The sequence below is a fragment of the Bolinopsis microptera genome, chromosome 8 (genome assembly GCF_026151205.1).
Source record: "Bolinopsis microptera isolate Bmic1 chromosome 8, MBARI_Bmic_1.0, whole genome shotgun sequence".
NCBI classification, from domain to species: domain Eukaryota; kingdom Metazoa; phylum Ctenophora; class Tentaculata; order Lobata; family Bolinopsidae; genus Bolinopsis; species Bolinopsis microptera.
The window spans coordinates 4,358,675-4,385,441 of NC_087079.1; the positions used below are offsets into that span (position 1 = coordinate 4,358,675).

At 36.8% G+C, this 26,767-nt stretch overlaps 3 protein-coding genes and 1 long non-coding RNA gene across 6 annotated transcripts in view; all 4 read right to left on the minus strand.

Moving 5' to 3' along the window:
- LOC134819748 (26S proteasome non-ATPase regulatory subunit 6-like) overlaps positions 1-26,767 on the minus strand; it is a 37,341-nt gene that overhangs the window by 2,196 nt on the left and 8,378 nt on the right. The window contains exons 2-8 of one of the 2 annotated variants that reach the window (XM_063829877.1): positions 3,137-3,273; positions 2,652-2,799; positions 2,267-2,507; positions 1,924-2,143; positions 1,487-1,595; positions 658-826; positions 96-201 (exon numbers count right to left, since the gene is read on the minus strand). In XM_063829877.1, coding sequence (XP_063685947.1) covers positions 96-201; positions 658-826; positions 1,487-1,595; positions 1,924-2,143; positions 2,267-2,507; positions 2,652-2,799; positions 3,137-3,265 — 1,122 coding nt within the window. In that variant the 5' untranslated portion in view covers positions 3,266-3,273. Of the gene's footprint in view, positions 1-95; positions 202-657; positions 827-1,486; positions 1,596-1,923; positions 2,144-2,266; positions 2,508-2,651; positions 2,800-3,136; positions 3,276-26,767 lie in introns of both variants that reach the window. The other variant, XM_063829875.1, reaches the window with a different exon arrangement.
- The window catches only part of LOC134819750 (uncharacterized), a 55,053-nt gene continuing 34,449 nt past the window's right edge, over positions 6,164-26,767 (minus strand). The window contains exons 2-5 of the mRNA XM_063829879.1: positions 14,515-14,580; positions 14,243-14,339; positions 7,030-7,177; positions 6,164-6,838 (exon numbers count right to left, since the gene is read on the minus strand). Coding sequence (XP_063685949.1) covers positions 6,661-6,838; positions 7,030-7,177; positions 14,243-14,339; positions 14,515-14,577 — 486 coding nt within the window. The 5' untranslated portion in view covers positions 14,578-14,580 and the 3' untranslated portion in view covers positions 6,164-6,660. The remainder of the gene's footprint in view (positions 6,839-7,029; positions 7,178-14,242; positions 14,340-14,514; positions 14,581-26,767) is intronic.
- LOC134819220 (protein disulfide-isomerase tmx3a-like) lies at positions 14,750-19,953 on the minus strand. Its single transcript, XM_063829032.1, has 10 exons — positions 19,786-19,953; positions 19,408-19,570; positions 18,954-19,142; positions 18,563-18,691; positions 18,097-18,229; positions 17,838-17,980; positions 17,501-17,650; positions 17,196-17,280; positions 15,755-15,860; positions 14,750-15,546 (listed from the first exon to the last, which is right to left on the minus strand). The coding sequence occupies exons 1-10, from the start codon at positions 19,920-19,922 to the stop codon at positions 15,420-15,422; spliced, it is 1,362 nt and encodes a 453-aa protein (XP_063685102.1). The 5' UTR covers positions 19,923-19,953; the 3' UTR covers positions 14,750-15,419.
- Positions 20,098-24,493, minus strand: LOC134819937 (uncharacterized). Of its 2 annotated transcripts, none has more exons than XR_010160821.1 (4): positions 24,292-24,493; positions 21,970-22,161; positions 21,509-21,706; positions 20,098-21,385 (listed from the first exon to the last, which is right to left on the minus strand). It is a non-coding gene; the product is annotated as an uncharacterized LOC134819937 (long non-coding RNA). The 2 variants fall into 2 exon arrangements; XR_010160820.1 differs by having other exon boundaries at positions 21,932-22,161.

The window sequence follows — 26,767 nt, forward strand, 5'->3', positions numbered from 1 at the left end:
AATGAGGGTTTCAATGAGGGGTTCAATAAGGGGACATCATTTGTAATGACACACATCTGGTCCCTTAGTCTCGGGTATTGGTCGCTTGCACAAACCTGATACTGCCAGTTTTTCTTGTCTGGTCTGTTTGTCTGAATTATCCCACCCACTTTGTCGATTTTAGCGTTCAGTGCTCCCGTTGTGATAAACCGAGACAGCTCCCTGCGTGAGAATTAATTAAGTTTATGATATCAGATTATGACGTCACTATATCTTGCATGAAGACATCACGACACAAAGAAAGAAACTGTTTGGCCATGTTCAATCCTTATATGGGAAATATATCAGTAAGACCAGAAATGATACACATAAAATGTTTAATGATTTCGATTTCAAGAAGCACTATCAAATTTTGAAAACTTTAAATAGACGAAGAAAATCTGACTAGATAGAACGATCTCGAACAAGTGAAGGCGCAAAAATTTGTACAGTAAAACATAATAAACATTCTGCGCCATCTCAAACCCTAACCGAAATCCTAAGGATCAGATTTCTTAAGTTTTAACATACCAGTCTTGCTAAATAAACTAGACAGGTCAAATAATTCCATCATGTCAAAAAGTCGGGCAGCTTTCCTAAAAACAAAATATTGGCGTAGTGCCAAAACAAGGTACATACCTGTCGATGAATTTCTCAGAGACGCCGAAGCTATTGGCCATGTAGTTGACAGTGAGAGAACTGTAGGACTCCAGAAGCTGCGCGTAAGATCTGATCCTCATTTCCCTGACGTAGTAGTTTGTATGTGGTGCCAAAATGCTGTCGGACTTCAGGAATCCTTCGATCTCACCTGCGGGAAGTCGTTAGTGTGTCTCTTACTGTTTCTACCTAAATCTGAGTTTCATATTTGCCTGAACTGTTTGATAGCGTGTGCCTTTCAAAACCTTTAATTTTGGAACTTCCCACGCACTCAATACCACATATTATAATCTTTTAGTGTTTTTTCGCATAAACTTTAAGAACTGATCCGGGGGTATTGTCTCACGAGGCTTCGTCCGAATAAAATAGTCTAGAAGAATCTAGCTCCAAATAACTGACATAGGCCCCCCCCCACCCCCCTGCAATTTATGACTTTATGATAAATATGATGCTGAGAATAAGCGGATATGGACTATGTGTTTATCTTCCACATCAAACGAACTCTGGTGTTCTACAATAACAAGGATACGCATTTATTTCTGCGGGTCTGAGCACTGTCAAAAACGTTAAACCGTGCACACGACATCTTACATGACGCACATTGTAGTTTTAAGGTCAAAGGTGGGATAATTCCATGGTGGGCTTACATCCGCACACCGGGCAACCAGCTTTCTTACGAGATTTTCTTTCCTACTTGCATAGTATGAGCAACATTTACTTGAGAGAAGAGATGGTTATTATAACACAGGTTTTCAATTTTTAAGTTTAATCATGTGTCAACCCTCAAATATCAGTTTAAATATTCACTTACCAAGGGCTTCAAAGAAGTCAGCATATTGTGCGTTGTACAGGGAATATATGTAACTCTTGAAGAGGGGCAAATCGTGTAGAACTTCGTTAATGTCAGCACCCTCGACAACCTAATAACATTTGATAATGAATTGCGTTTTTTATTTTGTCTGCACGTTGATTAAAAGATGCAACTACTAGAGCTGGGATTGAAGGTGTAAAAGCAGTAAAGATTTTGCGCTTTAACGCGCGCCTATTACTCGTTGCTACTGCTGAAAAAGGTCCTTTGTAATACAAAGTTTGATTTGCTGTTCGCGCGTAGCGTCATAAGCTCTTACTTTCCGGTTTAGAAAAAATCGTGGGCACATGCATACAAAGCGAAACATGTCACAACTCACATGACATACTATAATTCACACAAGGAAAACCATGTCCTTAGAAATATATTTTTAAACATACCTTCTTGGTCAGATCCTTCCTATCAAGAGCAAGCATGGACGATATGATGGCATATTTGATGAAAGTTAAATAATCCATAAGTTCGTACGATGTAAACGTAGATACAGTGTCAAGGAAATTGTCAGCAGCTTCTTGGAAATTTCTAACTGACATAGCATACAATCCTGAGTAAACTTTCAATCGGTTTCTTCTATCCCAATCTCCTCCCAATTCAATCAGCCTGGAATTAAATATGGGGGATGAACAACTTTCAAAATGAGAGATTTTCCACTGTGGAACCTGCCTATTTTCGTGGCATATAAAATAAGCTACCATCTGGAAAATATTTCGCTTAAAAACTTACTCTTTAGCTTTATCTAAGTTTGTTGTGATAATCTTGTTGTCGTTGAAGAAGAATCCTAGTCTGATGAGATGGAAATGAAGATCCAGCTTGTGCCCAGTAGTGTTGGTTTTGTCGAGGGTTACCTTCAACATTTTCAGTGATTCTTCTTTACTGCCAATCAGTGTCAGGTATTCGCATTTCTTTACCATAGCTTCCCTTACCTCACTTTCTCCCTCATTTTTCTCTGCATTCTCGATTGACTCTGTTTAATTATGATCTGATTACTGGCCGATAAATAAGATTACAAAGCAGTAAACAGTTTAACAATCTTGTGCACTAAAAACATTTTTCAAGATATGTTGATTGTTGATATTTTGTCAAGGAAAATAGAACGGACTACACTCACGATCAAGTTTTTCAAGTTCCTCCTTGTTCTTAGCCTCCATCTCTTCCAAAACAGAATTGTTCAGGGTCAGCTTGAGATCACTACTCACATCTCGGTACAGCTGGGTCATGAACCCCGCCTTTATCTTATCAAGCAGCTGTCTTTTTACCTGGTGAGTGGTGCTGTGTTAACATTACATAGTGGTGCTGTGTTAACATTACATAGTGGTGATGTGTTAACATTACATAGTGGTGCTGTGTTAACATTACATAGTTCTACTCTTAACTTCTTAAGACTATTAATAGAACTAAGTGAAATAAATCCAGTGATCCAGGAGCTAAATGTTGTTGTGTTTTCAAAATTACAAACTAAATATTATTGTGCAGCGTATCGAATTATTCTTTTGAAAAATAATCGTTACTCAGCATTGAGGCTAAAAACCAACATATTGTCCATGCATCATCTGTTTTAAAATATAAATAGTAATAAAGTCGACAATTAATCACCTCAGACTGATCAATTTTGAGCTCCTTTGCGCTATCGGCATCAAGAGCGAGTTCGAATCTCATCTTGGCGATACTGAGATCTGGAATTTTCTCCAGTCCTGCCTCCTCGAGTCCTTCAAGAGTGGGCATTTTGTCTGCTAAATAATGAATAGTTAGTACTTTAGGAGAAATATTTATGCTGGACATAATTCCGGGGATTGAAAAAAGGTATGGTCAAAATAATAATTTTTCCACAATTTCTGTGTTAAATAGTAAAGCGGTAATTTTAATTCAAATTAAGTCCATGTTTGGCATACAATTATATAAAATCACCACAAGAAGATGAATAAAAAACCGTCTAATTAAAACGAGGATTTATTTGACGGTACGATAATAAATTAAATAAACTGTGTGGTACCAGAACCATGACCAAATATCATCCCCACCATATCTTTAACATTTTAATATCTTTTTGCAACTTCATAACGTTATAATGGTGATGAAACGGAAAAAACATTATCATTAAAAACAATTTTACAAATTTAAAAGTTCATCAGGAAGTTGAAAATACCACAAAGGTTTATGCTTCTCTTTATGGAATCTATGATAGTTCATACTAGAGTTGGTGGCAAAACCTTTACGATCAGCTAACATCATTTCAAAAATCATATCAACAGCTTTTAAAACATTTTCTTCATCGCCTCTCATTATTAGTATTGCTTCCTTTAAACTTGATTTTGGATTTCCACTCCTTCTTTTATCAAAATTCATTTTCTCTAATGAATGCATCTCCATAATGTCTTTCATTTTTTCGCCATTATTCGCAATAAGGCATGTTCCCCAATCAAGTGGAACCAGTATTCTTAATTCTCTGCACCTATTCTCTGCCCATTCTTTGTCTCTAAATGCTTCCGGTATCTTTACAATTTCCTGGGTCTTTCTCACCTTTCTGGCCACTTTCGCAAAATTTTCTTTTCTCCCTTCAATCAGTATGACAGCATCAATGGTTCCAGGAAATTCATTCCCAGGGCTCGATACTTTAATGTGGCATTTCAACTCTGACATGACATCGTGAACACTTTTTGCACCATGCTCGAAGAATGTTCCAACAGCATAGCCTGGAATAAGAATTTTAGTTCTGAAGTTAAGAGGCAATTTGGGTTGTTTATTGAACTCTTGGTATGAAAAATTGTCACTCAATGTGTGACGAGTTTTGATATCAAGGCAGTCTAAAACCATTTCAGATGCTTTTTGAAGATTCTCTTTCGCCCCTTGAAAGGAGACAAATGTTTCATTAAGATCAACATGAGCTTGTTCTAAGTGTGCAAAAGAATGTATATTTAAACAGTGTTCTGTCTGTAATTTACTGACATTTGCTCCACCAGGACCAATTAGTTTACCACATATGCTAAAGGGCAACACAAATCTGATACCATTCAAATTACGTCTTAACATTTTATATTTATCAGTATTTTTTCTATCAGGAAGTCCTTCTTCCGCCAGTAAATTCTCTGAAGGTAATTCCACATTCCTCAACAGTTCATTTATCTCCCCCACAGCTCCTATAACATTGCTTTTAGATCCTTCCACCATTAAAACTCTATCTCTAGTCCCAGGAAAATGATCATTAAATCGTGACATCTTGATTTTTGTTTTTGACTTGAACGCAATTTTTTTGATGTTCTTTCCATTTGGTCCAATAAGATTCTGCACAGCTTTATAGTAACTTGGAATTAGTATCTTAAGTCTCGATTTATTACCATCGTGGGGTATATCAGGTAAAGTAGTGAGACAGCGTGCATGTTGAAATAGTTGCGGGTTTAGTTGCGGGTTTAGTAGCGGGTTAAGCTGCCGGAGGATAGGAGTTCTAGCGCTGGTTAGGTTTGAAACACTCCACATCAAACTCTACCTGTAAGAGATAGGATTTATCAATGTACATTTGATTTATTATATTTATAGATAAATTTAATAAACTATTGAATAGCTATTTTGGATGAAGTTTGGATGAAGAGCAAGATTTCAGTCCGAAGAAAGATCAAAATCTACGAGGCACAAGTAGTCTCTATTCTACTCTACAACTGCAACTCCTGGGCTGCACCACTAGCTTCGTTGAATGAACTTGATATTGCTCATCGCAAACACCTCCGAAGAATCCTCAACATCAGATGGCCTACTGGGGTTATTTCTAATGAGGCACTCTATGCTCGTTGTTATGTCACTCCCTTGTCTGTGAGAGTCTCTAAGTTTCGATGGAGAATGTTAGGACATATCTTAAGAGGACAGGAAGACTCACCAGCATACAACTCTATGTTATTTGCTATAAATTCTGATATTTTTATGGAAGGGAGACGGGGTAGACCATGTTTAAACTTATTAGATGTTATTAGAAAAGACTTGACTAGTAGAAATCTTGATATTAGACTTAAGAATTTGACTGATTTCGAAGACCTTAGATTTTTAGCTTTAGATAGGGAGGAGTGGAAGAAGTTAGAAGATGGTTGATGTTTTTGTTTTCTTTTTTATGCGTTTTGATATCTATAAGGTGCCTAGGATGCTCTTTTAAAGAGATATTTCGTACTTTGAAAGATTTACTACAAATACTACAATTGAATAGCTTCTATTTACTGAGCCCCTGAAAATTTCACCATTGATCCGAACACAAACATTTTTGGAGGTAGAAAATACTGACTCATCAACTTTTGAATTAAGTTATTAGATGGATAACGTTGGGAAATGTCCAAAATTTTATCGGGATCGAGTAAAGTTCAAGTATCATGACTTTTTTGATCTAATCAAAATTTTTAAAACGGCACGAATATTAGAATATATTCGGTAAGACTGTGTAACTTTATTGCAGAAGAATGCAAATTAGATTAATGTGGCTCATTAATTTTGGATCTCAGCTCCCTTGAATATGTAAGAATTCAGGAAATTAGTTTTGCACAATGTTTCTCGTATCTATTGAAATTAGAAAATTATTTACATGTGCAAGATATAATACAGCAGATCGCAGCTGCCTCGCATTTTCTATTGATAATAATAATTACCTTCCACACTAATTCGAGAAAAGGATGGAAATGGCGAATTGGTGATGAAACCCTAACAGTTAACGTCGGATGCAAAACTGCATCATTTGAACAAGTTTTCAAAAATCGTAAAAATCATAATAGGAAAGGAACTTTTGATGTGTTATACTCTAGTTTTAATTGGGAGACATATATAAATCCTTTAATTTTCCCTCAAAGATTAGTTACGAAGGAAAATATTTACAGATACTATCGCAACTCTCATTCAACCACTAACACTTCTCACCAATAATTTAAGCTTTTAACTACCGAATAGAAGATCACTCTTCAGGCACTAATCTAAAGTAGTGTTTAATAATAAATAGAGCCCAACTCCTTCAGTGAATCAGCCCGGTTCAAAATATCACATTAATTGAGCTTCAAATCAGCCAACAACTTATCGGAAAACTTTAGCTAAATCAACATATATATCATCAATGTTCATTTTCAATATATTATTGAAAAATAAATAATATATTCTTATTGGATCCAGAAATAGTCCCTGTCTGCAGTAGGATCGTAGGTATGGGGGTCGTGATCAGGGAACATTTCTCGGTTGTTGACGTATATTTTATGTTCCTTCTGATCGGGGAACAAATCTACGAGAATTCCACTAGCTATCCGCTCCTCTGCTAGTTTCACAACCTCGTCTCCGCCCCTGCAAAGTTATTTTTAGACAGGAAGCCGCCTACCCAGAATATAGAATTTTAATCATGGCAATAATTTTAAAACAGTTGCAGTTTGTGATGCGCTGATAAGAGGAGGCAGAAACGTGGTATTTGATATAAATATACATTATATATACAGTATTTGATACAGTATTTGATATAAATATATATTATAACTTACACTAATTTTCGTTGAGATTTAAAGAGTCCATAGCACAAGGCCAGGAGAATTCCAATACTCATTGCGATGTAGTAGTCTTCAATATCGGTGGCATTTGCCATTCTCTCCCACGCATACTCCTTGTGGGGACGAGGGCCGTCCTCAAATCCTGTAATAAGGTCACTGTTAGTTTAATCCTGCAATAAGGTCACTGTTAGTCTAATCCTGCAATAAGATCACTGTTAGTTTAACATGTAACATTTGGGGTAAGTGCAATTCGTTGGATTAGAACAGTAACGTGTTTGTATTACTCGCGACAAAGTAGTTAAGTTTTTAATGTTCACTCTAGCTTTACTGTTATCCCAATTTTAATTTATATTGAGAAACACATTCTAATTGTTACTTCAAGAATTTCAATCGATACCTAGTAATTCAGATAATTTCAAAATAAGTTCGACCCGGAAAACTATTTTCAAGTCACCTAGAATTATTGGGTACCGCGACAATTGACCCCCCGACAATTGACCCCCCGACAATTGACCCCCCGACAATTGACCCCCCGACAATTCACCCCTATGTAATTACACAGGGGTCAATTGTCGCGAAATCTAGAGTTTAGTACGACAATTGACCCCCCGACAATTGACCCCCCATGTAATTACACTGGGGTCAATTGATCGGGTTAGGGTCAGGGTCCTGGATCAGGATCCTGGGTCAGGGTTAGGGTTAGGTTTAAAGTTAGGGTCCTGGGTTAGGGTCCTGGGTTAGGGTCCTGGGTCAAAGTAAGGGTAAGGGTTAGGGTCAGGGTTAGGGTCAGGGTCAGGGTCAGGGTCAGGGTCAGGGTCAGGGTCAGGGTCAGGGTCAGGGTCAGGGTCAGGGTCAGGGTCAGGGTTCTGGATCAGGATCCTGGGTCAGGGTCCTGGGTCAGGGTTAGGTTGAGGTTTTATATTATATTGTCGGGGAGTCAATTGTCGGGGGGTCAATTGTCGGGGGGTCAATTGTTGGGGGGTCAATTGTCGGGGGGTCAATTGTCGGGGGGTCAATTGTCGCCCACCCAATTATTGTACCACTATAATCTCACATAATATAAGAAATTACCTAGCATGCCCACCTGTTCTAATTACAGTTATTTATAGACATGGGACCCAGAGAGACAAGTCATTCATTGGAAGGAACATTAATCCTGATGAATTACTCAGCTATAATGAGATACTGATGATAAACTGATAATTATATTTTTACGAGATGGCTAAGAGAACACTTTTAATTGGTTCTCGGGTCATGGTAAAGATATGAAATTTGCCTCTGTCTGAATCTCAGCCAGCCATTTCTGGATAATCACAATTTTTTCACCAAACTAGATAGAATGTAACAACTTAAGTGGGGGTCTTCATGGAAAGTTTCTCAAAATTGACTTTTTAGTTGTTTCTGATAGACTAGAGGGGAGTGATATCTATCAGATGCTTTTAATCCGCTAGAAAAATTATCTAGCCGAAATTATCGCCGGGAAAAGGTCAGGGCTTGTGTGTAATTGTATTGCGCGAGCGATTTTTGATCGCGTGCCCTGAAAATCGAGTCTAAAAATCTATCTTCTCCTACATTTTTTGAGCAATCACCCTCAAACTTTTAGGATATATGTTCTAAGGATCATTTAGAAGAGATTCTTCATTCTCCAGGCAAAATTTTGAGATAGGCATTTAAACATTTTTATGATTCGATTTTTAAAATCTTGGACCTCGAAAAATCGTCAAAAAACCAGGTTCCAATCATTAAAAGTACATAAAAAACGCTACAATAGTACAATGACGGTTTATTCGAAAAATGAACATCATCGAAATTGCAAGATATTATTTGATTTGATGTATTCCTCGAATAAGTGGTAATAGCAAGCCATTATATCGTAGAGAATTATTTCAACGGGGCACTCAGGGACTGAGAAATAAGCCCCAACGTTTGTGTTTTGACTGCAGCATGGACAACTTTGGTAGCTGTCTTTTGTTTTCAAGATTTCTGCTCCGACATTTAAAAACTACGGCTCCTTTGTGAGGTGTGTTTCTTTTCTAGGCAAGCTGAAAATCCAGCGATTGTGTTAATTCAGCGGCGGGGATGCAGGCTCTATGTAAATTGTAAAGCAGCTCTGTTCGGCATGCTTACCTTTTGATTTTAATCCTTACCTGGATATTTAACACTTTTTAACACTTCTTCTCGTTTCTAACGCTTATTGTTTACTTAACCTTCCCGGATAGAGTATGATTTAAATGACGAAAGGATGATTTCTCAACTTCTGGTTTCCTCAATCTTGGCAAGAATTGTCATTAGCACGGATCCTGGTACATATTTAAAAAACTTACCCTTTTTTCCCTCAAGAATCATTTCTAAACCGGAGCAAGGATAGTTAGTTCTTTGAAAGAGCACACCTATACGATTCATTGCAACAAATCTCAGTAAGGTTATTAAAGTTTAGCATTATTTAAAATGTATCATTCTATTTTTCCAGAACTCACTTAACCATATTTTCAGCTGTGTCACAAATTGAGCCGATATCAGTGTCTCAAAGCAGCACATTTGAAACATCCACTGCAAGTCTGGCTATTGACGGTGTAAAATCAACAAGTTCAATCACTATTTGTTCCTATGACACTGATCATTGGTACAAAATGAACTTTGATGATGTCTACTGCTTCTCTGAGGTCGTTATCATGCAGTTGGAAAATAACTACATAAAACAACTTCGTATGCAGGATGCACATGTGTTTGTAGTCAACTCTAAAACAGGAACCGAAAGTCTCTGTGGCGTACTAGAGATAAGCAAAAGAAAGACAGTGGAAAGTCAGACGTACACTATACCATGTGCTCAGAAGTGTGGAGACGAAGTGATGCTGAAAGTGAGACATGACGAGGAAGGATATCAAAAAGAAGGGTGTATTCAAATGAGAGAGATCAAAGTCAAGGCATCCCCATCCAGCGATGACAGCGAAGACAGTGAAGACAGAAAATATCCCAATTTTGAGATGCAAGGTAAAAATAAAACTTAAAATAGTTATTGAGTCTTTTTACAGCCCATATTTTATATAAATTATTCAAAAAATTTGATATCTGTTACGCAAGATCGGTAAATGTTTTATATAATTTGTTGTAGCCCAAATTTGACTAAACAGTATCGTCTCTTTCCGTTTTCGGATTTGTATCTCGCATCAGCAACTTATCTGAACTACTTGGTTGAGGTGAACATTCAAAAAATATTCACTCAGGTAAGGAAATATTCTACTTGCTAAACGGCGAGGGAGCACAAGCAAAGAATGGATTCGGTTTATTGTTCGTTCAGGTTGGCAAATATTCGGGACCTGTCTTATTTGATGTTATTGAAGGAGTCAATCAAGACTGTCTGGTGAACTTCATTTGCCAAACGATGGGGTACAATTTTGCATACAGTTTTTTCGAGTATCAAAAACCATTTCATGACACGACTGATCATCGTTTTATATTAGAAGACGTTTCCTGTTCTGTGGATCATAATGACACTGCTTACTCCTCGTACCGAATCAGATTAAATCCAACAACCCCACTTATCCTTGATCAGCGTTACAATCAGTTGTTTTGCGGTCCGTTTGAGGGTGCCTGTACAATCGTGGAGAGAAATAAATTCCTTAAAAGAGTTTGCATGGAAGATTTAGGCTCCACAGTATTTCAATGCCCCTATTCTGAAACGATCTACATATCGAAGCCTTTCGAAGCCTATAGCTATGTAAATGAGTTAGCAACATTCAGCTCAATCTGTAACAACGACCCTAAGTTCTATCAATATTGTGGCATCAAAACTTCGCACACGTTAACAATAAACGCTGCTGCACTTTGTGACGAATATGTCTGTGAAATTGATAATAATTTCTCGATTTTTGGGGGCGGCACTCCTGCCATAACAGCTTCACCGGACATGATCTGTTATATAATATCAGATAATATAATTGTCAATGAATATAATTCTATGTATTCACAAGGCTCATGTGCTAATCTCAATCTACCAGAAAACTTCTGTGCTGCTAAAACCGAAACTGAGAGTATAGTTCAGTTAAGAAGCGGCCTAAAAGTTAGCAAAACTGCGGTATGTAATGGACGGTGTGATGGGCACTACATGTGCGAGGACGAAGCTTTCTGTGGCGGTTATCTGTACGGTATGTACTGCCTTGGCTGGGAACAAGTAATCAAATATATCAAACCGAGTGAAGTGTGCAATGGGTATCCCTCTTATCTTTGCAAAAACGATGATGATGAACTGAACTGTCCAAACCTTGACACTTTGCCCAGACTAAAGAAATGTTCAAAGAACTCTAAAATACAAACTCACATAAGACCAACATTTTTGCTTGTTCCCATTTTGAATAATACGAGGTGCAGTGCTCCGTTGGCAGTTAGCATGATCACAAATACACTATATATTGATCCAATTTGTGCTAACTTCCTGGATCAAACCAACTGTACGGATACAAGCCGTTCGAGAGTGATCTGCGATATCGGAGGTCATCGGTCAACCGTATCTAAATTTGTTGTGTGCCATGGCGAGCAAAGAGTTCCGACACTATGCGACAACGGAATAGACCAGGTTTGTGAAAATGTATCTCTCACTTGTGAGGTACATAAACACCGACTGTGTGATGGCATTAAGGATTGTCCTGATGGGGCTGACGAGAAACTGGTTATCTGTTTCTCCATGTCGGAGAAGGTATGTTACAGAGCCTATAAGCACGAGCAGGCACTGGAAATACCCTTGAAATGGGTGAGAGATGGGGTGGAGGACTGTTTAGACGGAATTGATGAGGAGGATGGGTGGCAAACTTGTGGCATTGGTGCGACTAAACGATATGTAGTTTCAGTCGATGAACTGTGCAAGGAGGTTTTTCTTTGTAAGCATAGCCAGGTAGCTTTCGTAGAGTTCAAAGATCTCTGTGACGGGATTGATACCTGTGGCAACGAAAGGAGAATGTGTGAGATATCGCATATGATCAGTCAAACATTTGACAATGCCATGACTGTAAACAAATCAGCTGGAACAGTGAAAATGTTACTGTATTGTTTGCCTGGTCTTGAGAGTCTGCAGGAACTAGCAAACCAATGTGTTAGCAGTGAAGTCAACCTTTTGGGGCTTGACGTCTTCGGAGTCAAAACCTTTCCGTCAGTTGTCCGCCCTAATAAAACTATTAACTGTGACTATACTTTCGGAGAAATTTACCTAATACTGAGTTGCGCAGGGTTTTGTGAAGATTCGATTTGCCCTTTAAAAAACAAGATACAGTACGATTCTTGCCCTCAGCAATATTCCAAAAGAATATACACAGTAGCTGACAATAATTTTCTTTCATTTGTAATCAAATCAGGAAAGAAATACAAAAATGACTTTTTCCGTTGTGACAATAACGTTTGCTTGAACTATGATAAAGTTTGCAATGTGGTAGATGATTGTGGAGATGGTTCTGACGAACAACACTGTACCAATGTGTTTTTATGTGAATCAAAAGAGCAGGTGATCCCAATTACTGAAAAGTGCGATGGAGAGATTGACTGTCTAGACTTCTCGGACGAATGTAACTCTGACTGTGGCAGAGAAATCATACAGAGCCCATTTCTTAAGATTGTTTGTTGGTGTATGTCTGTGGCAGCAATTACTCTGAACATGATTTCGGTTTACCTAACTTCGACAGACTTTAATAAAGAAATGTCAAAGGCGGCTCTTAACAATAAGATGCTGATACTTCTCATTAATGTGGGAGATCTGTTGATTGGAGTGTATTTATTTCATATTGCGGTTATGGACACGATAATCTATGGGAGTAGCTACTGCTTTGAACAACTGAATTGGCTATCAAGTGTTCATTGTACCTTAATTGGTGTTATCAGCACAATTGGTTACGAAATGTCCCTATTATCCATGACAACTCTTGGCATAACAAGGCTGAAGGAAATACAAAATGGGGCACGGATCAGTAGTGAAGTCTCAAGGTCTGCTATTCGGAACATTTGTTTAATTACAATGGTTATCGTTCTGATGTCTATTGCTATAGCTGTAGTCCCTTTGATGCCTAAATTTGAAGACTTCTTTGTCAATGGTATGACCTATGACCCTTCAGTAAAACTTTTTATCGGATCTCCTGGAAAAGAAATCCATCTTGATCTCCTGCAAGAGTATTATGGAAAAATAAAGGAGAAAAATCTTAAATGGAGGATAATTAATGATCTAGTTGATGGTATGTTTTCCAAATATTATGGAGTAAATGTGCTTGGTAGAAAGAGACTGAGATTCTACGGTAATGAAGGGGTTTGTCTTTTCAAATTCTTTGTTAAAGCAGACGATCCCCAACGAATTTATGCATGGGTTGTCATATCAATGAACATGATTTGCTTTGCAATAATCTCCGTATGTTACATCTTCATCAATATCGGGGCCAAAACCACTTCCAAAGTGCTTACTCAGAAGAAAACAGGACATAAGATCAGGAAAAGGAACAGAAGATTACAGCGAAAGATATCCCTAATCATCGGGACAGACTTCCTCTGCTGGCTACCGGTCACCATAGCTTCTAGCCTACATTCTGGGGCCATTATAGACGCAACTAGCTACTATGCTCTGATCTCTATAGTCTTCCTTCCAATCAACTCTGTCATCAACCCTGTACTTTATAACGATTTCTTTGCAGTGCTTCTGGGAAGATTTTACGAAAAAGTTGTAAGAATTTGTTCGAAAGAGAACCGAAACACCATTAATACCGATGATGGCAATCATGAAGTTAAAATGATAGAGATGAAAGTTATAAAAACTTCGGTACAGAATCGTCGGAAATTTTCATCAGAAACATCACAACAATGCGACTCACAAATAACATGTTCCTGTCTGGATGTTACACTAGATTAAAACTACATTTTTAAGTTGATTATTTTGCATAAAACGTCAACCTCATAAATATTTATGAGGTTATTTTGTATGTTTAATATGAGAATAATATGATCTGCGAAAAATATTTAATTTGTTTGCAATTATTTTTGATTTGTTTGATTGATTAATGTTTGTACATGATATCACTTATATTAAATTCTTCTCCAAAATTATTTCCGTTCAATCTTTTCTATTAACAATATATTATTTAATTGGTAATTCAAAAAACTCATTGAATCTTTTGAGTAGCTGGCAATAATAAATTATAATTATAAATAATTAAAACATTAATTAATTAATCACTCTTACCAGAGGGCCTATCCCAGAGGTAGAGATTGTAGTCACTAAGCTCGCTGTATTCCCCGCCTCCCCCTGATGCTGCTGTTGATGTTTGGATGCATCGTTTCTGGGGAGTAACTTCATGAGACCTCATATTAAACGTTATGGGTTGTTATGGGTTGTTATGGGTTGAACTAATCAAAGCACAATGTATAATAACACAATATGCTTTAAATTGTAAATTTTGTATGCTTGGAAAATAGGCTAATTCTCTAGCTCGAACAAAGATTTGAGTTCGTTACCTGACTAAGAATACGATTTGATCGAGAAACAATCCTTCCCAAATTGCGTACAAGAAGTGACATTTCCTGACAAATGTTTGGTTTTTAAATGAGTGAACATTATGCAGTTCTTTCGAATGAATCTTTATGTGAACGGGGGTATTTTAAGATATCATAATTTCGTAACTAACATGGGTACGAATTCTTTCGGTAAATTCTTAAAACAGACTTGAAATATAATAAACAAAGATAGTAATTACAACAAGAACAAATTGAAAAGATTACAAAATATGATATAATGTATAGCACAAAACAAAACAAATATGGAACTGAAGAATTGAACACAATAATCATTGTAAAAGTTATTCAATTGCATTAAATAACTTACTTCATATATAAGATAATATCACTGAGAAAACATAATGTAGTGTATCGCATGAAATAGAAACACTACACTACACGGTCTACGAAAATATTTCGGAAGGCAAAGATGGATCTAAAATCTAAACCTAATTCGGAATTCGCAACTCAATGAATTCTTTACAGCACTCAAAACTCAAAATAAAAAGTATGAAAAATAAACAATAAACAATCCCCATCCTAAAATCTGTTAATGGCAATAAAGGCTAATATTTAAATGTTTTACATAAATTCTAAGTGATTAATGTAGTAGTTGTAGGCAGGTAATGATATTCAGGAGCCATACACCATCGTTTAAAATGTTTGGTTATACCGTCGCCAAGCAACTCGCTGGTTATACCGTCGCCAAGCAACTCACTCTCGTCCCAGACTGGATGATCTGTTCTTTGCTAATTGAATGAAAGGTTCTAAAAAGTCAGTCTAAAAGCAAAACTTTCAAAGGTTCCAGAACGTTGCAAACTGTCAACTTAGACAGTCGCAAATTAGTTTATATTTATTTAGTTAATTTATTCTTCCTTTTTAAGTTCTTCGTCTTTCTCCTCAGCTTGTTCTTCACTTTCAGCTTCTTCTTCCCCGTCATGTCCTCTAACTTCTTTATTTTCCTCCTCATATTCTTCTTCTTTCTTCGCATCGCTAAAGAACAAGAGCGGTAAGATAAATTCCTGAACCAACCGAAAAATCGTCATTTAAGATGCTTAAGGTATCTAAAGATTTAAAAACAATTACCCTAATTAAATTTCGAGTAATCATTTAGAAACTGATAGTATTAGTAACAAGTGCTTTAGAAAATGATAACTATTAGTAACAAGTGCTTCTAGAGCCTAAAAAAGGCTTCACCAACCTTTGGTCCGCCCAGAGGAGATCCATGTGACTCTCACTTGACCTGACTTGGCGAATAGGATCATCTTTACTCCTCTGTTCATCGCAGCAGCACAGCAGTATTAAGCCTGCATGGGAAAAATTGCGAGTTTATATTCATTTAAACATTGGTTAAAGTCTGTAGGATTACTGTCATGACCTAAGGGTACCATATATATTACCACTACTACTACCACTACTACTACTAGTTACTAACCTATACTACTACTACCACTACTACTATAACTACTACTACCTTATCGGACCTTATTTGGACGGACATTACTTGAACGCTGGAGGCCCTAGCGTTCATCTTAATGTCCGTTCAAATAAAGTCCGTTCAATTAATGTCCGTCCAAGTTAAAGTCCGTTGAAATTTTTTCAAAAATTTTTCCATTTCTTTATTGTGCCGTAAGTTAACGACGGAAAGGTTCTCCTTGGTCTGCCGGAGGCACAGAAAACTCTACTAGTAAATGATGTTTTCAAGGGTCACTTGGCGGAAAAAAGTCAACGAAATTATGGCACTCAACAACATAGTTCATGAGTTAGTCCCCGCCAACATGACAAACTTGTTCCAGCCTCTAGATATTACGGTAAATTGTGTTGCCAAGGACATTGTCCGTCTGGTCCGACGTTGTTATAGTTCATATTACTGAGGGGAGGTAATGAAACAGTGCTAGGAAAGCTCCACGTGATGTTAAGGACCTAAAGTTGTCTAAGATAAAACCACTTCACGCCGAATGGCTTGTAAAAGTTAACAATGAAATGCAGGACCGGGGTAGTTTGATAAAAAAAGGTTTCCACAAAGCTAGAAAACCCATTTAATGAAGATGATATGTGATATTAGACACTGATCATGTACACATATTTTAACATTTTTACTGCTTAATGACTGCTTTTCTTACTTACTGTATAAAAATGGATTAAAAAATCACTTGCTGAAATTTTTTTAAAACGTCAAAAAATTGAAAAAAATTCGGATTTTTGATGGTTTTGAATGCCTTCGAGCGTTCATATTAATGTCCGTTCACAATTATGTCCGTTCATGTAATGTCCGTCCAAATAAGGTCCGATAAGGTAGTTACTAACCTATGGGTACCATTACTACTACTACTACCACTACTACTACTAGTTACTAACCTATACTACTACTACTACAACTACTACTACTACTACTATAACTACTACTAGTTACTAACCTATGGGTACCATTACTACTACTACTATAACTACTACTAGTTACTAACCTATACTACTACTACCACTACTACCACTGCTACTACTAGTTACTAACCTATACTACTACTACCACTACTACCACTGCTACTACTAGTTACTAACCTATACTACTACTACCACTACTACCACTAGTTAGTAGTTACTAACCTATACTACTACTACCACTACTACTACTAGTTACTAACCTATGGGTACCATTATCACTATTCCCATTATAAACGGATGATCGTAGAAGAGGGGGAGAACGTTTGAAGCTATCCTGTACCACACCTGAAATTAGAAGAACATTAGTTTAATTATAATTAATTAGTTTAATTTAGAGTTTGTTAAAAGAATAGGATCGTCAAATTAGATCTTTAATCGGTATTTTTATCCAGTGTTTATAAACACTAAACAGCTTGATATCATAATAACTAGTGATTTTCTACACGAAGTACATTAATTGAATCTAAGATTTTAAAACTTGTATTCCCCTATAATAAATCTTCACCTTTTTAGTGCCAGCCAAGAAACCAGTTCCTCCATAAAGCTGGGTTCTAGTATTAGTAAACTCCTCAACACTCTCCTTTATTGGTTTGTGTGGGTCACTTGAATAGGAGTAGATCTCGGTGCCTGGCTCGTATACTATGATACTTCCTACCTGGGATAGTGTAATGTTGAGGGTATTTCCAGATCAGTTGAAATTAATGGCAATGATACATGATGGGTATTATTCTACTTGATGATCTTTATTTATAAGACTTTGTCTCGGACTGCATCATTGACAGATCAGCTTTTAATACAAGAAACAATTCCAGATACCAAATATAATATGCATTTAAAAGTACCTCTGCGAAGGCACTTATGAGGTTCTCAATAAACTCTGCTTTGCTGACTTGAACAAAGTAGAAATTTCCAGGAACAGAGCCCCGCTCTGATGCTAACTGTTTCATTTCTGATATCCTACCTTCGTCATCACCGTAATAAAATGCTGAGGAATTAAATTTTAGCTATTTTACTCCATAAGTTTAAATTTGAGAATGAAGTAATTAAACGGGTTATACATAGGTTTAGTTTAAAATCGTGGCTATTAAAAATGGAACCAACCTATTTTATACTTCAAAAAGAGTAGAGGGTGAATCACAGGGTATGATCCAACTTGGAATGCTGAAAACCTTTCTGACTTGATCCAATCTACTAACTGCAAACAATCATCCAGTGAATCCGTATACTCAAATACCTGTAAGGATTATTGCGTGAAAAATAAGTCAAAATACAATTTATTATTTTATTAAATATTATTTAAATAACATATTATAATATTTATTATTGGTGATGGATATTTATACCATAAACTGAACTTGTTGGATCTGCAAAAATACAATTATTCAAATGTTCCATTGTTCGAACTAAATATTTAAATAATATACATGTATAATGGGCAGTATCCAAGCGTAATGAAGCGGTCATATTGCATATTATAGTGTATAACTGTTCACGAACACCTGTTCGTGAACAGGGGTCGGGCTATCTGGATACTGCCGTATAATGTATTATATAATACTTCACATACTTTTTCATCCTTAAGAACTATGACTCCAGAACTCTTTGAAATGCTGAGATCAACCCTCTTTTCAGTATTTTCATTAATATACTGAACTTTAGATTCCTTGTCTACTTTTACAACAGCATCGTTAGTTACCTGACAAATAATTTGTTGCTTACATTAAATTTCGAGGGCAATAAAGTGATTTGAGACCTTGATTTTAAGAAATTTAATGAATAAGGTTATTACGTTGAACAACTAAATTAAGAAACTATGAGATCAAGCAAAGCAACCTCAAAACATTCTTAGTTACTAATTACTTAATTAAATTAAGGGTTAACATTCTTAATAACTAATTAAATTAGGGGTTAACATTCTTAATTAGGGATTAATTAATCACTAAATACAACAAATTAACCTCTGCAATAATTGTTTCATGGACAGTCTGGGGGGCAACCAAAGTGAGGCATTTCCTAGTGTCATCAGTTGTACCCACAGATAGAAACACAACATCGTCTGATCTCTGTAGATCCCTCAACTTTCCCAGGCTACCGACCCTGGGAAGCAGAGGTCTCGATCCTTTTATTGCAAAATCGTGTAATGCTTCCTGGAATGATGATTATATTCATAGTTCATTAATAATAATAATAATAAATTGAAATTTAATAACACCGCTTTTAAGATAAAACTTATACTCAGCAGTGATTGAACTAGTCATCCCAGAAAATATCATGAATACTGAAATAAAAGATAACTTATATTATGCTTGAAAATATATACTAAGTAAGTATTGGATTTAAAATCAGGTCTGAATTTAAATATCTTGGGACTTGGATCTGTGTTTGAATTAAAGAACAAACTAAATTACAAACCGCTGTTCGATCTCCAACGAAATCAAGAGCTCTGTCTTTTCCTATCAATCTGATGGTAGGAAAGCCCCTAACATTATATGTTTCAGCTGCACTTCTATACAATGTAGCATCTATTCTTGCCACAGTTACAGGATGTCGTGATAATTTGTTACCCAACTCATACCTAGGGAAGTGCTACTTTATCATAGAGCTCAACTAACTAGTTAAGTGCTATACTACAAGCAGCTGAGAGAATGAACTATGAACACATGAACTCACTAGATTATTTTGATGAGATACCTTTTACGAAACGAGATTAATTTTGTAATCAATATTAAACTTTAACATAATCAACACAAACACAGTACTAGTGTACTAACACAGTACTAGTGTACTAACCAAATTGGATGAAGAGATTTACAGTGTCCACACCAAGGAGCATAAAACATGACCAAGTGTGGTTCCTCCAACTGGGACTGGTCACCAAACTCAGGTCCCAACTCCAAGATATTACTGGAGGCTAAACCAATTCCCATCCATAATATTATCACTTGGACTGGGTTGCTCATATCTGTTTATTGAATAAAGTGATAATGTTTTGAAACAATAATTGTTTTTTCTCAATTAATTGGAGCCTGCTGAGAAAGTTTCGTAAGGCAGTAATGTAACATGATGGTTTTTGTGATGAAACTTATAAATCAAATAAACGAATTCTTTTATTTATAACACGCTTCAACACAACACATACAAGTAATAAAAGACAGATTGTATCTTTATAATAAAAATTGCATCTTTATGAAGAAAAAAAACTATCTAAATTACATGATAAAAATTCGGCAGTTCAGTTTGACAATTAATGTCAATGATAAATCAATGTTAAATATTCTTATAATTACTATAGTTTGGTCATTCATGCACATTGACCTGCCATTCATAGTAGAAGGCTGAAAATCTTTGTTGGGCCTCCTCTATAGAACGACAAAAATTCCGAGCCAAAAATTACTGGGAAAATCACCCTTTTGGCCATGCCCATATATGTCATATGAACCTATAATATAATCTCAGCATCTTACTATATTAGTACTAGAAGTTTGTGGATGAATGTTTTTCATTGCAGTTTATATTATTATTATTCGCAAAATTGGGTCTACGTGTGACCAAATCAGTTTTTTGCCAGTAACTCAAAAATTGGGCATTTTTTGGCATATATATATAATGTCTCTTCATAAGTTCAAGTATATAAATATGGCCAATGAGGATAATCTAAGCCTATCCAAAAAGTCTCTACGATGTGCAGAAGCGTAGATACATTTTTTTCGATCTACAGACCTTGAAGAGTCCCTAAAAAAATTGCCAGCCTTCTACTTTGACAACAACAACTACAATAATAACACAATACAAAACCAAATGCCAATTATTTGACTATTTAACTTTTTTAACTATTACAAAAGTTAAATAGTCTTATAATTACTACAGTAAAATGTTGTACAACAAGACTTAAAAATAGTCTAAAAAATGCCCACACATAGTATGATTTGTTTTCAAATAAAAATTTTTCTGCTATACTCAGTAATATAAGAACACTCAAAAATTAAAACAGGTTGAAATGTTATAATAACGATCTAAAAAGTTGAACTAAAGTTAGTTTGAACACCTCGTTAGTTGTTGCTCCTGGGCCCTGGCTATACAATGGCTAGGAACTTTAGCTGGAAACAAAATCGTCAAGCAGTAAAAGATAATACAAAAATCTTCAAAATCCAAACCAGAACAATTGCACTATAATAGGCATAACCATTGCTAAAACCTGAATTACAAACATCAGGACACTCTTGTATTTTTTCAGCAGCACCACCGCAAGTTCTCTCCTCAACCTCTAGGTTACAAGTTCTATTTAGTAGCACAGAGCAATCTGAGTAGTTTCCTTTCAGGTCACCTTCCTCCACGGTCATGTGTTTACATTGGTGGTAGTTCCAGTTAGACCACCCAGTCCAGTACGGCACTGATAATTATTGATTAAAGGTTGTTGTTCTAGATAATTTACAGTGCAATTTGAACAAGCTGCTTATATTCAGATACCTGATCCTGATAGACAAAAGAGAAGAATCTCAAATATTCAACTTACTTCTAACGCAAGTAGGCTCATCTAGGTCCTCTGGGATTGTTAAAGTTCCGTTTTCACAAGTGTAGGAGCTGCTGCCCATCAGGTAGTAATTATTGTCCTTGCAACTAAGAGTAAGGTCCATCTCGTTCTCAATGGGTAGGTCAGGATCTATCAATATATGTCCTATGCTCAATATTGGAATCAGTGTTGTACAGTCGGCTGAAAAAAAAAAGTGGTTTGATTGGTCAGTGTTCCCCATTTAATGAGCATCTCCTCAATTTATAAAATATCATTTATATGAGGATTTTTAAGCTAAAGTATGATAGGTTCACATATCCGAAAAGACCAAAGATAAATCAAGCAGCATTGTTCTGTATCTTTAGTAACTTATGAAGATTCTTTCAGGGAATAAGAAAATTATGAAATAATGATAATATAAATTACAGAATCTAGTGATATAACAAGATAATTGCCCACTGCACCAGAAGTGCAATCCTTGGTACAACTTTCGGTCCGTTTAGAGTCTCCAGAGCAGGAACTTCCTCCACAGGAAGGAGAAGGATTAGTGCAAGTTCGGGAGCTAGACCAAGTGCCTGTGGCTGAATTTGCTTCTTCACAGATACATGTGCTCCATTGACCCCAATCTGCCCAGTTTCCATCCACAGCTGGTGTACCTGAGTTTGATTGCTATATAAACATTTCCTGTAACTCATATTATATTCCTCTTTCTACTCTTGCTGAGTTATGGCTACTTTGTATAGCACAAGACGATTTCAATTTTCCCAATCTTGAAGGATATAATGCAAATTTATCCCTCACCCTTTTACTCACAAACGAAGATTTGTCTCTTCACAGTTCATTGTTTAAAAATTTGGTCACACACTGCATGCACATATTAGTACTGTGGTAGTATGCCTGACACCTCACACGAATGAAATCACATAAATCCATGTTTTCACAAAGTCAGAAATAACACATGAAATAGGACTTAAAACATAATTTAATCATCAAGAGGATTAGAGAGCAAACTTAAATAAATTTAATTTATCATCCTTGATGATTGTATTTATCAATACAATCATCAAGGATGATTGTATTGAGCTGTCGGTTGAGGGTGAACCCGTCGAGCAGGTTAGCAACTTTGTCTACCTGGGTGCAACTATTAGTGGGGATGGGACAATCAACAGAGACCTGGATGTCCGTATCCAGAAGGCTAATGGCACCTTTCATCAGCTCTGGAACATTTGGAATAGCAGAACTATAAAGACTCTAACCAAGATCAGGATCTATAGGGCTGCTGTCCTCACCATCTTGTTGTATGGAGCTGAAGTCTGGAACACCACCAAAAAGCAGATGAAACGGGGTTTCGAGGTTTTCCATCAAACCTCCTTGAGAAGGATCCTTAGGATTAAATGGTTCTTTCATGTAACCAACGACGAAGTTCTTAGGAGGGCTGGCATCAAGTCAGTTGAGACTTTCATCAGTGCTGCCAGGCTACGTTGGTATGGACATGTAGTTAGAATGCCAGACTCTAGACTACCGAGGATTCTGTTGAACTGGAAGCCAAACTATGGAAAGAGGTCAAGGGGCAGACCCCGTAAGAACTGGAAGTCCTGCGTACTCGAAGATGCTGCTAAGTTTACAGGTGTTGAAAACATCGACAACGACACAACAGAAGCTTTGGCTACCAACCGAGTACAGTGGAGACATATGTTACGCCGCCAACGCGATGTGTGTGATGCAGGCCACTCCAACGACTAGGAGGAGAGACCTTACCATGTAACATGTATGTATGTATGTAATAGTTGATAGTTAATACTAATAGTACTATGTTTACAGTATGCACTGAAGGGGTATACATATCCTAGGAAGTTTTTTGAACTTTTAACAGGTACCCCTCCTCACTTAACCCTCAATTAAGTTTCCTATCATTCAGCTGAGTCGACCGAGGAGATCGCATAGATCCAATGGATCCTTATTTACTCCCTAGACTAAGTGACACTTGGATTCGAACCCTGAACCTTCTGCGCAGAAGGTGGATGCTCTAACCACTAGGCCACCTAGCATCCTTAGAACAATTTTCTCTCCGAGGAGACAGAGGGGTGAGAAAGAACTTTGTAGATTTAGAGAGTCTCGATTTGATTTGGAGCCACAAGGTCAAGGGTGAATTTGAAATGTTTCTGCTAATATTTTAGTTAGGGAATATATTGCATTTTTAAAGGTTTCATTTTATGTAGGGTCATTGAGATATTATGTGTATATTGTTTGAAATATATTGTCAAACACTGTACCACGAAATTAAAAGATGATAAGTTGAGATATAATAATATGAATAATTATGTTTAATAACTGTAAGGACTGTTGTCACATGAAGGAGGCTAAGGCCAAGGTGTCGTTCACTTATCACTTTATGGACAATTTCAGTGATAACGTAATATGTGAACGACCAGAATCTGCGGAAAAGTCACAGACAATTTTCTCTGATGTGAACATAATTTTAGATGGACATTGAGACAACTGATAACACTGAGAACCTGCCCAACGATAGATAAATACTGCTAGATTGGACTCTTCTGAAATTCCTGATATTCATGTTTTCAATAATGATCCAACTCAGCTCTGCAACCTATGTAACCTTCAAACTTCAAACAATATATACATTCAATTAAATCAAGTGATGCATACGGCAGAGCACAATACATAGTAACGGAAATGGTCCATCATTACCAATATTTTTGAACTTGAAACAAACAAAATATACACAAAATTATATACACAAAATTTTGAAAAACATATTAATTTACTCCATCATAGGGGCAGGGATGAGGTTGTATGAAACTTCTGATAGAGGGGTCTTATGATTGCTGTCCATCTTCTTTCCTCTGTACCCACGTAAAGCGATAAGTGTTTTTCTTAGCATTGCAAATCTTATCAACCTGGCTAGTTCTAACGCTATAAACCGGTTGAGCTGACTCCATGTGTGAAAACGTAATCTAATTTGGAGTTATTGTTGTTCAGCCCTAATACTTTAATATGGGGAATATATGACAAATAAAACTGGAAAAAAAATGGCCACCAAGTTCCAGCAGATAATTGTAATCCGATGTTTCTATATACGCATGTTAATATAATATTCAATATAATGATATACCTGAACGCAAAATCAAGCTAACAATCAGTTTCAAGCACACATAATAATGATCTAGAAGTTATGGCATCCCTTATATTCGCATACCAGCACGCACAATCTAGTCTTAGCTGCGTTATATACTCTCACAATTTGGAACAAGTTGCTTGGCTCATAGTTCTGTGCTGTTTGCTGTACAATTTGATTTGTAAATTATTATGAACCTAATCGAGAAAAAAACAAAGCTTTTAGTATTGTCGGCCTGTGTTCCGAGGCAATGATACTCCACTGGGTATAGTAAAAGAGTGTTCAAAGGATTAACACAAGCACATGTAGTTAACAATATATCCTGAGAGATAACAAAGTTAAGGTAACAGTATATAAGCCAAAGGTCCTATAATATAAACTAAAGGTGTAATATATAGGACTGGAAATATATAGCCTGACATTACTCTCCCCTTTAAAAAAAATCTACCTCCCTTCAAAGTGAATGCATAAAAACTTTATAAGATCCTATAAGTGCTCAATATTTATATGAAATAGATATAATAAAGTCTCCCAGGATTAAATTCTCAAATAAATTAAAAAATACAAATAACCCATGCGCATGGGAATTCAATAGTCAAAATAACTTATTTATAAAAATTGACTTAAAATTAGCAAATTCGTAGAAAAATATAAATTTCAATGATAAATCTGTTTTATCTTTCCATTCAATAATAAAATTGTATCCTTTCAATAACATATTCAAGTTTATAAATTTATAAATTGTGTGACCTATAACTGGTCGATTAGTCTATTTGGGGGCCTGACTACCCTCCCTGATCTGGTGGTTGTAGTTGTTGAGGGTTCTGTAGGTGGGGATGATGGTGCCAGCTGTGGAGCTGATGGGGCAAATACTGCACTCGTTGGCATGTTGAAAACATTGTTCGCAAATTGTTGCCGATCTATCAGTGGTAAGTTACGCTGAGGGAGGCTGTTATCAACATAAACTTTTCCTGCTGGTGCCTGAGGGTTTTGTACCGGAACTGAGCTACCCATAACCATAGAGGCATCCTGCTTCGTGCCTGCAGGCTGAATCTGGTCGTGATGAACTACCTTGGATTTGCCGGAAACGAAGTTTACAATTCCCCAGCAGTTTTTTCCAATCTTCTTGGAGATCTGGAAAATTTCATCCCATATTGGATTCATCTTGGGATATTCACCATGGTTTCTTTTTAGAAGAACCCAGTCCCCGACCTGGTATTCGTTGACGTTAGTAGTCTTGTTAGCCTGTTTCTGATAGCTTAGTCGAGACTCCTGCTTGTTGAGAGGGATGTTTTGCCTAACCAACCGTGTGTCTTGAGCTTCTTTTTGATTAACACCCAACCTATTGTCGATTGGCAAGTTTGCTGACACTCCGTAAGCAGCCTCGAAAGGAGAGAATTTCGAAGATTTGTTTTGAGTGTTATTAAACATCAATATAGCTTCTGGCAGGAGCTCATCCCATTAAGTAATAGGGATGCCTCTAGATAGACACATAGATCGCAAAATTGTTTTGAGGGACCCAATAGCTCTTTCTGCACTGCCATTACCAGCTGGATGATATGTAGAAGATCGGAGCTTTTTGATTGCAAATTCTTCACACAGTTGTCTAACTTTGGTGCCATCGACATTACTTCCCTGATCTGATTGCAGTAATTTAGGAAGCCCATAGTAGCTGAACCATCTGCACCATAATGCGTCCACGACTGTCTCAGCCCGTGCATTAGGTAAAGCTATTGCTGTCATCAGCTTAGTAAATATATCTGTCACCAAAAGAAAGCTTCCGTTGCCTCTCCTGGACACAGGCATGGATGCTAGATCCATAGAAATCATCTCGAAGATCTTCTCAACCTCTCTATGATCCTGCACTGGTGCTTTAGGCTTAGGTCCATGTTTGCACTGTGTACATGTTCTACAGTTAGAAACAAAGGACTCCACTTGTTTTCTCATACCCCTCCAATAGAACCTTTCAGATAGCATCAGGCAGGTATTATCGATTCCTGGGTGGCCTTGTCCGTGGTATTCTTGGATGATCTTTGGGGCAATCCCCTGAGGTACAATGACTCGGGAGCCTTTGCATAGTAGGTTATTAGAGACTTTCAGGTTCAAGAATTTCCTGAATAAGCCTT